Here is a 14882-nt window from a genome sequence, read left to right as displayed (position 1 = left end):
TAGACCTATAGATACATCATGATACCAGTAGGCCTATAGATACATCATGATACCAGTAGACCTATAGATACATCATGATACCAGTAGTCCTATAGATACATCATGATACCAGTAGACCTATAGATACATCATGATACCAGTAGTCCTGTTGATGGGGGGTTTTGTACTTAACAGCTGTACTATGTACTCATCAATCCACAAGCATTTCTCTCTGCTCTGGAAGAGTATTACTTTCTGCTCATCCCAGAAACCAGGCTACCATGTTTGATCACTGTCTTGCCATTGTAGGTTCATGTGCTCTGGGTTTGAAATGGTTTCCTCAGGTTATAATGACACATTATTGATTATTGTCACAAAGAGATGTATCTTCTCATGAAGACACAGAGAGAGAGAGAGAGAGAGAGAGAGAGAGAGAGAGAGAGAGAGAGAGAGAGAGAGAGAGAGAGAGAGAGAACACAGAGTGTTCAGATGGCCAATGAAGATGTCAATGAGACTCTCAATCAATTTAAATGGGAGACGGTTTGAGGCAGCAGATGATTCTGTAGAAATATTGATCCAGGCCTGACCCTCACACTATCTAACTGCTCAATAACCAGCCATTTAATAAAACAACTTTTTCTCATCCTGTTTTTCAGAAGGCTTTAAAGGTACTGGAACTGAGTTATATACAGAACCAGTCAAACGTTTGGACACACCTTCTCATTAAAGGGTTTATCTTTACTGTTACTATTTTCTACATTGTAGAATAATAGTGAAGACATCAAAACTATGAAATAACACATATGGAATCATGTAGAAACCAAAAAGGTGTTAAACAAATCAAAATATATTTTATGTTCTTCAAAGCCACCCTTTGCCTTGATGACAGCTTTGCACACTCTTGGCATCCTCTCAACCAGCTTCACCTGGAATGCTTTTCCAACATTATTGAAGGAGTTCCCACATCTCCTTCTTGTTCAAATAGTCCTTAGACAGCCTGGAGGTGTGTTGGGTCATTGTCCTTGTGAAAAACAAATTATATTCCTACTAAGCCCAAACCAGATGGGATGGCGTATCGATGCAGAATGCTGTGGTAGCCATGCTGGTTAAGGGTGCCTTGAATTCTAAATAAATCACTGACAGTGTCACCAGCAAAGCACCCCCGCACCATCACACCTCCTCCTCCATGCTTCATGGTGAGAACCACACATGCAGATATCATCCTTCCTCTTACTCTGTGTCTCACAAAGACACAGCAGTTGGAAACAAAAGTCTCACATTTGGACTCATCAGACCAAAGGACAGATTTCCACCAGTCTAATGTCCATTGGTTGTGTTTCTTGGCCCAAGCAAGTCTCTTCTTGTTAATGGTGTCCTTTAGTAGTGGTTTCTTTGCAGCAATTCAACCATTAAGGCCTGATTCACACAGTCTCCTCTGAACAGTTGATGTTGAGATGTGTCTGTTACTTGAACTCTGTGATGCATTTATTTGGGCTACAATTTCTGAGGCTGGTAACTCTAATGAACTTATCCTCTGCAGCAGAGGTAACTCTGGGTCTTCCTTTCCTGTGGAAAGAATGTCAAGAGTGTGCAAAGCTGTCATCAAGGCAAAGGGTGGCTACTTTGAAAAATCTACAATAGAAAATATATTTTGATTTGATTAACAGTTTTTTGGTTGCTACATGATTCCATATGTGTTGTTTCATAGTTTTGATGCCTTCACTATAATTCTACAATGTGGAAAATAGTAAAAAATAAAGAAAAACCCTTTAATGAGTAGGTGCGAACTTTTGACTGGTAATGCAGTTCACATGTGGCTTGTACAGTATGTTGCAAAACAGGGAATTTCCTTTCAGATAAAACGATAGATGCATAGCTTACACATTCTTGGAGTGATGACTGGAGGTATTGCTATGTGTGTGTGTGTGTGTGTGTGTGTGTGTGTGTGTGTGTGTGTGTGTGTGTGTGTGTGTGTGTGTGTGTGTGTGTGTGTGAATAAACTCCGCTGTGCAGGTAAACATACGTTCATACAATAATTAAAAGCACAGAAACATGTTTTTTTTTCTATACAGGTTTATTTACAAAATGTATGAAAATTCTCTTTACAGCTCCTCTCTAATGAAGATCATTAATGATATACACACATGCAGATTCAGAGTCTTTTGTAGTAGTCGCTAAGCTGCTTGGCAATTCTCTCTGTGTGAAGTGAACTCACAAAAGAAAAGGAACTGTCTCACTAAAGAATAACCGTGGTTGTATTTCTACTGTACAATCTGATGTAAGTTAGAAGAGCTTGTAATAAGTAATTACGTATTTTACATGCAATTTCTTAGAAAAATTGGGAAACCATCACTCCTTTCTTGTGTAGCCTTAATAAATAAATCTAATTTAAATAAATGTACACGTCTCATTCTTTACAAATGTTTATATCCTATTTCTTCCCTTTATAAGAATTGTTTTTCTTTTTTGTGTGTTAAACTATCTTTCCACGGTTTTAGGTGATTAAATGTCTTCCTAAATCCTATGGAATCCCAGTCTGTAGAACAGAAAAGGGAATGTAGTATGGAATCCCAGTCTGTAGAACAGAAAAGGGAATGTAGTATGGAATCCCAGTCTGTAGAACAGAAAAGGGAATGTAGTATGGAATCCCAGTCTGTAGAACAGAAAAGGGAAATGTAGTATGGAATCCCAGTCTGTAGAACAGAAAAGGGAAATGTAGTATGGAATCCCAGTCTGTAGAACAGAAAAGGGAATGTAGTATGGAATCCCAGTCTGTAGAACAGAAAAGGGAATGTAGTATGGAATCCCAGTCTGTAGAACAGAAAAGGGAATGTAGTATGGAATCCCAGTCTGTAGAACAGAAAAGGGAATGTAGTATGGAATCCCAGTCTGTAGAACAGAAAAGGGAATGTAGTATGGAATCCCAGTCTGTAGAACAGAAAAGGGAATGTAGTATGGAATCCCAGTCTGTAGAACAGAAAAGGGAAATGTAGTAAGCGTAAGTGCCTTGTAGTAATCCATGGTCTCTTTGTAATTATTTATATTATTCATTTATTTCATTAACTAAGTAAATTCACAAAACACTATAATGAAATTAAAATTGAAAGCAAATCATCAAACCACAGCTTATTCTTTAAATAGCAAGGTCATCCATATTACTACGGGTGAAAAGCCAAACTGTTTGAATTGCAGTTCATCTACTTTTGAATGTCCTATTTGGTTTGGTTTTAGTTGCTTGTACAGAAGACTTGAATGATTTTAGGTTACATGAACATCCAGTTACAAGCAGCCTATTTTGGAGCGCCATCGTGTGAGTGAGTTTTCTCTTCATATTCTACACACCATAAAACACACTGGGAGAGGTACTCAACTATGAAACTTGCTCAGACAGTCCTCTGCATTTTTTAATAACGCTGTTGGCAGTATACTGGGATTGTGAGATGGCCTGTTTAAGTTTTGTAGCGCCAAATGCTGCATCTCACATTCATCTCGTTCAAGAGTCCCTGTGCGTACGTCAAGAATGACACCCTATTCCCTATATAGTGCACTACTTTTGACCAGAGGCTCTAGTCAGAAGTAGTGCACTCCATAGGGAATAGGGGGCCATTTCAGATGCACTACCACTGCCTGGTCTCAGAGTCATGGACAACAACAATACAATATCATTTTTGCTCCAGCATATTTAACCAACTGATTCATCTTTCAAAACAATTCCAAGGTCACAGCAATATAACAAGCTATCTTCTAATAATAAGTGACTTACTGTACAGTGCCTACAACAAACGTATTTTAAAACACATTTAACCAGTAAAAACCTGGCCTGCAAGAATAATTAGGATAATCTGATCAAATTCCCTTAGCAGAAAAAAACAATTTATCATCTGTAATATCGTATTCATTTTCTGTACGGGCACTTGGAAATGTGCTTGGGGTGCAAGTGATGGCTTTAGGTATCTCTCTCTCTTTTATCTTCTTAGTTCGTCACAGCATCTCAAATAAATGTACATAAAACAATCCTGTCTTTCTGTTTATTTGTCTGTTTAGTTGTTTAGTTGTTTGTGTGTTTGTGAGTTGTGATTAGTTGCATTGTTCTAAGTAATTCTGTGAGTCTCTGAGTGTTTCATACATAAGGCACTGGAGTAAACTGATTTAAATTCTTCATGTCACCAGTCCTGTCATGTCTTCATTGCAGATTATCGTCGCCATTTGCCGCCAGGAAAGGATTTAGCTGCAGTTGAGGAAACCCCCATCCCGACGTGTTCATGTCGTTTCATCATGGGGTCAGTAGTCACAGTCGTTGGTAAGGGGTACCGTACCTGGTCTAGCTGAAGCGTATGATACCTGTTTTACAGGAAGGAAGTACAGGGATAATATCAACTGCATTTACTTGATTCCTCACGTCCTCTCTCCTTGCCTCCTTCTCAAAACCAATTGGATGAGAAGTCAGTGGTCCCTCCCCTCTGACCTTCTCATTCAATGAGTTTTGAGGCGAGAGGACGTGAGGAATCAATGAAACGCAATTTGAGATTCTCACACAGCGACACATGGGTGATAGGTCTGTTAAATGGTGAATGAGATGAGATGTATCATTAGGTTGAAATGGTTGAGTCATGATGTGTGCCAGTATTACTTGGGACATTAGCTTAGCTATTAACGATTAGCAGATGCCGCTAGAACATTCTACTGAGTAAACTGAAACATTAAGCTCGATAAAGTGTGAGTGTTTACGAGATAAAGAGGGAGTGTTTCAATGTTTTTTGATGGGTTACTCAAAAAAAAATTATGTTGAATTCAATTAACTGTTCGTGGTGTCAAGAACACGACAGTGCAGGTTTTTTTCTGAATAAAAAAAGGGGTTTAGGTGGTGGGCGAGGCAGGGGGTGTGGAAGGGGGCTAGGCCGGCCCGTCGGGGCGGCTGAATTTTAGAAATAATTTAGAGGCCCCCATCTTGACAGTGTAAAGAAATATTAGTATTAGTATTAATATTAGACCCGAAAAAACACTTAGGCGGCCCGTGAAAGGATTTACCTGTAGTCACACACAGTATGGAGCAATGTCAAGTCTGTAACAGTGTTCGGGAATTGTAAATGTAATGTTGGGGTGTCTGTTGTGGGTATGTCCAAGTCAAGAGTGATAAAGTGTTACAAAATCACACCAACAGCTTGACAACAACACAAACAAACAAATGAATCATTCAACACCAACGACACCACCAGAAGAAACTAAATGTTTCAGATGTCACAGAGACAGAATCAGGAAGAGAGCAGCGTCGTCATTACCCTTAGATCTTAACGCTCTCTGTCCCATACACGTTGTAACCTTCTCGGTACGTGGCAAAGTTCTGGGGGTTGGTCGGGGGAGCTGGCTTCAATTTCTCAGCATTCTTTGCTAGTTTGAGCCGTTTGGTTTCTGCACGCGATTTGTAACAGAACTCAATCAGAGCCACCATCATGGCCAGCCCCAGCCCTCCAACCAGAATATAGAAGACTCCAGCCACATTGCTCAGGCTGAGAGCACTTGTCTTGTCCTGGGGAATGTGAAGAACATAGTTAGAGGGTTTGCGGTGGAGAGAGTTCTGTAGAGAACAGTGCAGCCTACCAGTACGGCTCTAAAGCAAAGTATCTATAGGCCTCCAACTGGTCCTTACAATCTTGTTGATATAACAGTAAAATACCTAACACTCAGAACTCACATGGATACTCTATTATCAGACCCTTCTACAAACTCTCTCTCTGAGACTGAAACGTTTCTGATGCTACCAATGGCAGATCATACTACAGACTCCAGAGGCTAATAGCAACAGAAGGTTGACAAAGTAAAGGATGGCTGAGGTTGACTCTAGAAGAGGTCCAGATTGGACTGGCTTTCCTATAGTGGTCCAAGAAGTTGTGAGGAACATCTGAACACCATAGTCAGACCACTCTCCAATGAAGGAGAGACGAGTCACCGCTTTAGTTTGATCTAGGTGAATGTAGAGCTTCCCCTATTCTACAGGTCTTCTTCCATATAAGGAAGCTGTGGTCAGTAACTCAAAGGTCAACATTTCAAGCCCTGTCCTGAAAAAAAATGTCTTGGTACACTGTGATACTATGTAGTCAAATCTCTGACATAAAAAAAAATCCAAAAAGCCATTTTAAGAATGGAATCAAACCATTTTGCTGCTGCTTACTTCCCAAACATGTTTATTGAAAATTTGTTCATGAGAGTTTTACCATTTGCAGTTTAACCCTTTGAGGTTTGACTGAGAGTTTATATCTGTGGAAAATATCTAGCTAAGCCGTCGAGGCTACAGACACTGATCTGTTAGTTCATTAGCCTGGTTATGGTCTCAGAGGGTTAAATTAAGAGGAGTATTACGTTCTTAGACTTCATGTGGGGTGGAAACAACAAGATCTCTTCATTGCAACTCCTTGTTCAGACAAAGACCTGAAAAACACCTCATGGTGTTGTAACACCTTACTGAAGTTAATTGGAAGCAACAAGAACACTTTGTTTGTTCACCCCACCACAGGAAGTTAGTAAAGTTCCCAATAGAAACAATTCCATGCAACCTAGTAACAACACAGATAAATCAAATTTGAATGAAACGTTTTAGTAAAAAGAAACGGCAGCATAATGGTAAGAATATCATGAATGTAAAGTGTGAAAATGAGCAAAAAGAGCACTTCAGGTCAACAGCTAGTCAACAACTATTCAATGATGGTGTTTGATTATTTTACACAATTTACAACTTCCCCAAGCATATCCTAATGGAATGTACCATTACAGTTTGTGTGGGGAAAAAAAATCACTACCTATTTCTATAAAAATTACTTTAACATTAACATAAGCCCAACAAAATATTTTTGGGATGTGATTAGAATTGGGGGAATAGTGCATATTGGATTGGAGCCACTTCTCCATTTTTGTTACACGTATGTGGCAGAATGTTGTTTGTATGAATAAATAACATACTAAGAGGTAAAGGGATAGACAGTATAGCTAATCTAGATGTTTCAGTATAGTTTAGTATTTGTTCATATGAACACTGGGAATCAGCACAGAAGACCTGCGGAGACTGACCTTACTTCCAGAGTCCTTGGTTCCACATTCACCCTTATCGTACCACCATTTGTTTTTCAGCTTGTCTAAGATGCCTTGTTCACTGAGTTTCAATACGGCAAGGTTTACAGGAGTTCTTCACGTGGGAAATAACATAAATAACATCATATTATGTTATTTTATGTTATTCATAACTTCATAGCTTACATTACGTCATAACAAAGCGATCGAGCAGGACTCCTGGCCATTGTCACATCATAGAGAACAGGCATTCTAGTCTATTACCTTGTTGTCATTGACCAGCCCTAGTCTAGGGCCAGGGCCTGCTCCTATCGCTTCGAGTAATCGGCAGAAGCTGGTAACAGGACGAGCAGGTACTGACTGTACACTCCGCTGGTCTGAGAGTTTCTAAAGCTGAGGAAGGTGTTAGTTTTTGGGCACAGCAGGGTAGCTTTCTGACCAGCACTTAACAAGTTTGATCCAACTAGAACCTTCTCTTGAATAAGAGTAACAGTAAAGGAATACAACTGTTGACCTGATATCTTCCCTGCCGTTACAACGCCTCCTACTGCAACATCACAAGGCGGCTCTGAGATTTGGTTGCAAAGACAACATCAACTTTGAATCTTGGGACACTAATAATGTCATGTATTTTGACATGAAAGTCAGCATTAAAATACTGAATAAAGCAAAAGGTGGTTCACATTAACCTTTTTAGAAGAACTTGTGCTATTTATTGGTGGGGAAACCGTTTTGGATGTAGGCTTTACTATATCCGCTTAGAGGAGGGATTACTGTCAACAGAACCAAACTACAGTTATATTACCGCTGTTTAAGCTCAGCTTTGGCACATCAGGGGAATAATACATGAGGTTTCTCTCTGTAATATGGTTTCATCAGAAGAAACAGATAAGTCATTTGAAAAATATATTTAGGAATTTCTCACTGCCTTACCACTGACATTGTGAATTTAACTGTGCACGGTATATTGCCCCCCAAACATTTTTTTATGAAGCTATGATGCTATGATGCTATGTTTGGAGTGAACAACAAACTAATGATGCATAATAAGGAAGATTGTTCATGTGGTGCTCTATATAGCCCCTATAGAAACAGACTGGAAGTGATTTATATAGCCCCTATAGAAACAGACTGGAAGTGATCTATATAGCCCCTATAGAAACAGACTGGTGGTGCTCTATATAGCCCCTATAGAAACAGACTGGAGGTGATCTATATAGTCTCTATAGAAACAGACTGGTGGTGCTCTACTCTACAGCCCCTATAGAAACAGACTGGTGGTGCTCTACTCTACAGTCCCCTATAGAAACAGACTGGTAGTGCTCTACTCTACAGCCCCTATAGAAACAGACTGGTGGTGCTCTACTTATAGCCCCTATAGAAACAGACTGGTGGTGCTATACCTACAGCCCCTATAGAAACAGACTGGTAGTGCTCTACAAGCCACTATAGAAACAGACTGGTAGTGCTCTACTCTATAGCCCCTATAGAAACAGACTGGTAGTGCTCTATCTATAGTCTCTATAGAAACAGACTGGTGGTGCTCTACTATAGCCCCTATAGAAACAGACTGGTAGTGCTCTATTATAGTCCCTATAGAAACAGACTGGTGGTGCTCTACTCTACAGCCCCTATAGAAACAGACTGGTGGTGCTCTACTCTACAGCCCCTATAGAAACAGACTGGTGGTGCTCTACTCTATAGTCCCTGTAGAAACAGACTGGTGGTGCTCTACTCTATAGTCCCTATAGAAACAGACTGGTGGTGCTATACTCTACAGCCCCTATAGAAACAGACTGGTGGTGCTCTACTCTACAGCCCCTATAGAAACAGACTGGTGGTGCTCTACTCTACAGCCCCTATAGAAACAGACTGGTGGTGCTCTACTCTATAGCCCCTATAGAAACAGACTGGTGGTGCTCTACTCTACAGCCCCTATAGAAACAGACTGGTGGTGCTCTACTCTATAGCCCCTATAGAAACAGACTGGTGGTGCTCTACTCTATAGTCCCTATAGAAACAGACTGGTGGTGCTCTACTCTACAGCCCCTATAGAAACAGACTGGTGGTGCTCTACTCTACAGCCCCTATAGAAACAGACTGGTGGTGCTCTACTCTACAGCCCCTATAGAAACAGACTGGTGGTGCTCTACTCTACAGTCCCTATAGAAACAGACTGGTGGTGCTCTACTCTACAGCCCCTATAGAAACAGACTGGTGTTTCTCTACTCTACAGCCCCTATAGAAACAGACTGGTGGTGCTCTACTCTACAGTCCCTATAGAAACAGACTGGTGGTGCTCTACTCTACAGCCCCTATAGAAACAGACTGGTGGTGCTCTACTCTACAGCCCCTATAGAAACAGACTGGTGGTGCTCTACTCTACAGCCCCTATAGAAACAGACTGGTGGTGCTCTACTCTACAGCCCCTATAGAAACAGACTGGTGGTGCTCTGCTCTACAGCCCCTATAGAAACAGACTGGTGGTGCTCTACTCTACAGCCCCTATAGAAACAGACTGGTGGTGCTCTACTCTACAGTCCCCTATAGAAACAGACTGGTGGTGCTCTACTCTACAGCCCCTATAGAAACAGACTGGTGGTCTCTACTCTACAGCCCCTATAGAAACAGACTGGTGGTGCTCTACTCTACAGCCCCTATAGAAACAGACTGGTGTTGCTCTACTCTACAGTCCCTATAGAAACAGACTGGTGGTGCTCTACTCTATAGTCCCTATAGAAACAGACTGGTGGTGCTCTACTCTACAGTCCCTATAGAAACAGACTGGTGGTGCTCTACTCTATAGCCCCTATAGAAACAGACTGGTGGTGCTCTACTCTATAGCCCCTATAGAAACAGACTGGTGGTGCTCTACTCTACAGCCCCTATAGAAACAGACTGGTGGTGCTCTACTCTACAGCCCCTATAGAAACAGACTGGTGGTGCTCTACTCTACAGCCCCTATAGAAACAGACTGGTGGTGCTCTACTCTACAGCCCCTATAGAAACAGACTGGTGGTGCTCTACTCTACAGCCCCTATAGAAACAGACTGGTGGTGCTCTACTCTACAGCCCCTATAGAAACAGACTGGTGGTGCTCTACTCTACAGTCCCTATAGAAACAGACTGGTGGTGCTCTACTCTACAGCCCCTATAGAAACAGACTGGTGGTGCTCTACTCTACAGCCCCTATAGAAACAGACTGGTGGTGCTCTACTCTACAGTCCCTATAGAAACAGACTGGTGGTGCTCTACTCTACAGTCCCTATAGAAACAGACTGGTGGTGCTCTACTCTACAGTCCCTATAGAAACAGACTGGTGGTGCTCTACACTATAGTCCCTATAGAAACAGACTGGTGGTGCTATACTCTACAGCCCGTATAGAAACAGACTAGTGGTGCTCTACTCTACAGTCCCTATAGAAACAGACTGGTGGTGCTCTACTCTACAGCCCCTATAGAAACAGACTGGTGCTATACTCTACAGCCCCTATAGAAACAGACTGGTGGTGCTCTACTCTACAGCCCCTATAGAAACAGACTGGTGGTGCTCTACTCTACAGCCCCTATAGAAACAGACTGGTGGTGCTCTACTCTACAGTCCCTATAGAAACAGACTGGTGGTGCTCTACTCTATAGCCCCTATAGAAACAGACTGGTGGTGCTCTACTCTACAGCCCCTATAGAAACAGACTGGTGGTGCTCTGCTCTACAGCCCCTATAGAAACAGACTGGTGGTGCTCTACTCTACAGCCCCTATAGAAACAGACTGGTGGTGCTATACTCTAAAGTCCCTATAGAAACAGACTGGTGGTGCTCTACTCTATAGTCCCTATAGAAACAGACTGGTGGTGCTCTACTCTACAGCCCCTATAGAAACAGACTGGTGGTGCTCTACTCTATAGTCTCTATAGAAACAGACTGGTGGTGCTCTACTCTACAGCCCCTATAGAAACAGACTGGTGGTGCTCTACTCTACACCCCCTATAGAAACAGACTGGTGGTGCTCTACTCTACAGCCCCTATAGAAACAGACTGTTGGTGCTCTACTCTACAGCCCCTATAGAAACAGACTGGTGGTGCTCTACTCTACAGCCCCTATAGAAACAGACTGGTGGTGGTGCTCTACTCTACAGTCCCTATAGAAACAGACTGGTGGTGCTCTACTCTATAGCCCCTATAGAAACAGACTGGTAGTGCTCTGTACAGCCCCTATAGAAACATACTGGAAGTGATTTGTACAGCCCCTATAGAAACAGACTGGAAGTGCTCTACTATAGTCCCTATAGAAACAGACTGGTAGTGCTCTACTCTACAGCCCCTATAGAAACAGACTGGTAGTGCTCTACTCTACAGCCCCTATAGAAACAGACTGGTGGTGCTCTACTTACAGTCCCTATAGAAACAGACTGGTGGTGCACTACTCTACAGTCCCTATAGAAACAGACTGGTGGTGCTCTACTCTACAGCCCCTATAGAAACAGACTGGTGGTGCTCTACTCTACAGTCCCTATAGAAACAGACTGGTGGTGCTCTACTCTACAGCCCCTATAGAAACAGACTGGTGGTGCTCTACTCTACAGCCCCTATAGAAACAGACTGGTGGTGCTCTACTCTACAGTCCCTATAGAAACACACTGGTGGTGCTCTACTCTACAGTCCCTATAGAAACAGACTGGTGGTGCTCTACACTACAGCCCCTATAGAAACAGACTGGTGGTGCTCTACTCTACAGCCCGTATAGAAACAGACTGGTGGTGCTCTACTCTACAGCCCCTATAGAAACAGACTGGTGGTGCTCTACTCTACAGCCCCTATAGAAACAGACTGGTGGTGCTCTACTCTACAGCCCCTATAGAAACAGACTGGTGGTGCTCTACTCTACAGCCCCTATAGAAACAGACTGGTGGTGCTCTACTCTACAGTCCCTATAGAAACAGACTGGTGGTGCTCTACTCTACAGCCCCTATAGAAACAGACTGGTGGTGCTCTACTCTACAGCCCCTATAGAAACAGACTGGTGGTGCTCTACTCTACAGCCCCTATAGAAACAGACTGGTGGTGCTCTGCTCTACAGCCCCTATAGAAACAGACTGGTGGTGCTCTACTCTACAGCCCCTATAGAAACAGACTGGTGGTGCTCTACTCTACAGCCCCTATAGAAACAGACTGGTGGTGCTCTACTCTACAGCCCCTATAGAAACAGACTGGTGGTGCTCTACTCTACAGCCCCTATAGAAACAGACTGGTGATGCTCTACTCTACAGTCCCTATAGAAACAGACTGGTGGTGCTCTACTCTATAGTCCCTATAGAAACAGACTGGTGGTGCTCTACTCTATAGTCCCTATAGAAACAGACTGGTGGTGCTCTACTCTACAGTCCCTATAGAAACAGACTGGTGGTGCTCTACTCTACAGTCCCTATAGAAACAGACTGGTGGTGCTCTACTCTACAGTCCCTATAGAAACAGACTGGTGGTGCTCTACTCTACAGCCCCTATAGAAACAGACTGGTGGTGCTCTACTCTATAGTCCCTATAGAAACAGACTGGTGGTGCTCTACTCTACAGCCCCTATAGAAACAGACTGGTGGTGCTCTACTCTACAGCCCCTATAGAAACAGACTGGTGGTGCTCTACTCTACAGCCCCTATAGAAACAGACTGGTGGTGCTCTACTCTACAGCCCCTATAGAAACAGACTGGTGGTGCTCTACTCTACAGCCCCTATAGAAACAGACTGGTGGTGCTCTACTCTACAGTCCCTATAGAAACAGACTGGTGGTGCTCTACTCTACAGCCCCTATAGAAACAGACTGGAAGTGCTCTGTATAGCCCCTATAGAAACATACTGGAAGTGCTTTGTATAGCCCCTATAGAAACAGACTGGAATTGCTCTACTATAGTCCCTATAGAAACAGACTGGTAGTGCTCTACTATAGCCCCTATAGAAACAGACTGGTAGTGCTCTACTCTATAGTCCCTATAGAAACAGACTGGTGGTGCTCTACTATAGTCCCTATAGAAACAGACTGGTGGTGCTCTACTCTACAGCCCCTATAGAAACAGACTGGTGGTGCTCTACTCTACAGTCCCTATAGAAACAGACTGGTGGTGCTCTACTCTACAGTCCCTATAGAAACAGACTGGTGGTGCTCTACTCTACAGCCCCTATAGAAACAGACTGGTGGTGCTCTACTCTACAGCCCCTATAGAAACAGACTGGTGGTGCTCTACTCTACAGCCCCTAATGAAACAGACTGGTGGTGCTCTACTCTATAGTCCCTATAGAAACAGACTGGTGGTGCTCTACTCTACAGCCCCTATAGAAACAGACTGGTGCTCTACTCTACAGCCCCTATAGAAACAGACTGGTGGTGCTCTACTCTACAGTCCCTATAGAAACAGACTGGTGGTGCTCTACTCTACAGTCCCTATAGAAACAGACTGGTGGTGCTCTACTCTATAGTCCCTATAGAAACAGACTGGTGGTGCTCTACTCTATAGTCCCTATAGAAACAGACTGGTGGTGCTCTACTCTATAGTCCCTATAGAAACAGACTGGTGGTGCTCTACTCTACAGCCCCTATAGAAACAGACTGGTGGTGCTCTACTCTATAGCCCCTATAGAAACAGACTGGTGGTGCTCTACTCTACAGCCCCTATAGAAACAGACTGGTGGTGCTCTACTCTACAGCCCCTATAGAAACAGACTGGTGGTGCTCTACTCTACAGCCCCTATAGAAACAGACTGTTGGTGCTCTACTCTACAGCCCCTATAGAAACAGACTGGTGGTGCTCTACTCTACAGCCCCTATAGAAACAGACTGGTGGTGCTCTACTCTATAGTCCCTATAGAAACAGACTGGTGGTGCTCTACTCTATAGCCCCTATAGAAACAGACTGGAAGTGATCTTTATAGCCCCTATAGAAACATACTGGAAGTGATTTGTATAGCCCCTATAGAAACAGACTGGAAGTGCTCTATATAGTCCCTATAGAAACAGACTGGTAGTGATCTATATAGCCCCTATAGAAACAGACTGGAAGTGATCTACTATAGTCCCTATAGAAACAGACTGGTGGTGCTCTATACAGTCCCCTATAGAAACAGACTGGTGGTGCTCTACTCTACAGCCCCTATAGAAACAGACTGGTGGTGCTCTACTCTACAGCCCCTATAGAAACAGACTGCTGGTGCTCTACTCTACAGTCCCTATAGAAACAGACTGGTGGTGCTCTACTCTACAGTCCCTATAGAAACAGACTGGTGGTGCTCTACTCTATAGTCCCTATAGAAACAGACTGGTGGTGCTCTACTCTACAGTCCCTATAGAAACAGACTGGTGGTGCTCTACTCTATAGTCCCTATAGAAACAGACTGGTGGTGCTCTACTCTACAGCCCCTATAGAAACAGACTGGTGGTGCTCTACTCTACAGCCCCTATAGAAACAGACTGGTGGTGCTCTACTCTACAGTCCCTATAGAAACAGACTGGTGGTGCTCTACTCTACAGCCCCTATAGAAACAGACTGGTACTCTACTCTACAGCCCCTATAGAAACAGACTGGTGGTGCTCTACTCTACAGTCCCTATAGAAACAGACTGGTGGTGCTCTACTCTACAGTCCCTATAGAAACAGACTGGTGGTGCTCTACTCTACAGTCCCTATAGAAACAGACTGGTGGTGCTCTACTCTACAGCCCCTATAGAAACAGATTGGTACTCTACTCTACAGCCCCTATAGAAACAGACTGGTGGTGCTCTACTCTACAGTCCCTATAGAAACAGACTGGTGGTGCTCTACTCTACAGTCCCTATAGAAACAGACTGGTGGTGCT

General features: G+C 43.1%; 1 protein-coding gene across 4 annotated transcripts in view; it reads right to left on the bottom strand.

Moving 5' to 3' along the window:
* Nucleotides 1-2298: 2298 nt before the first annotated feature.
* Nucleotides 2299-14882, bottom strand: part of LOC106604216 (glutamate receptor 3) — a 300167-nt gene continuing 287583 nt past the window's right edge. The window contains exons 14-16 of one of the 4 annotated variants that reach the window (XM_045717883.1): nt 7042-7156; nt 5259-5506; nt 2299-4320 (exon numbers count right to left, since the gene is read on the bottom strand). In XM_045717883.1, the coding sequence (XP_045573839.1) occupies nt 5261-5506; nt 7042-7156 (361 nt within the window). In that variant the 3' untranslated portion in view covers nt 2299-4320; nt 5259-5260. Of the gene's footprint in view, nt 4321-5258; nt 7157-14882 lie in introns of those variants that run through there. The other 3 variants (XR_006769822.1, XM_045717884.1, XR_006769823.1) reach the window with 3 other exon arrangements.

Source organism: Salmo salar, chromosome ssa05, assembly GCF_905237065.1.
Source record: "Salmo salar chromosome ssa05, Ssal_v3.1, whole genome shotgun sequence".
Taxonomy (NCBI): Eukaryota; Metazoa; Chordata; class Actinopteri; order Salmoniformes; family Salmonidae; genus Salmo; species Salmo salar.
The sequence above is the reverse complement of the archived record's forward strand: the minus strand, read 5'-3'. Positions and strand labels throughout refer to the sequence as shown.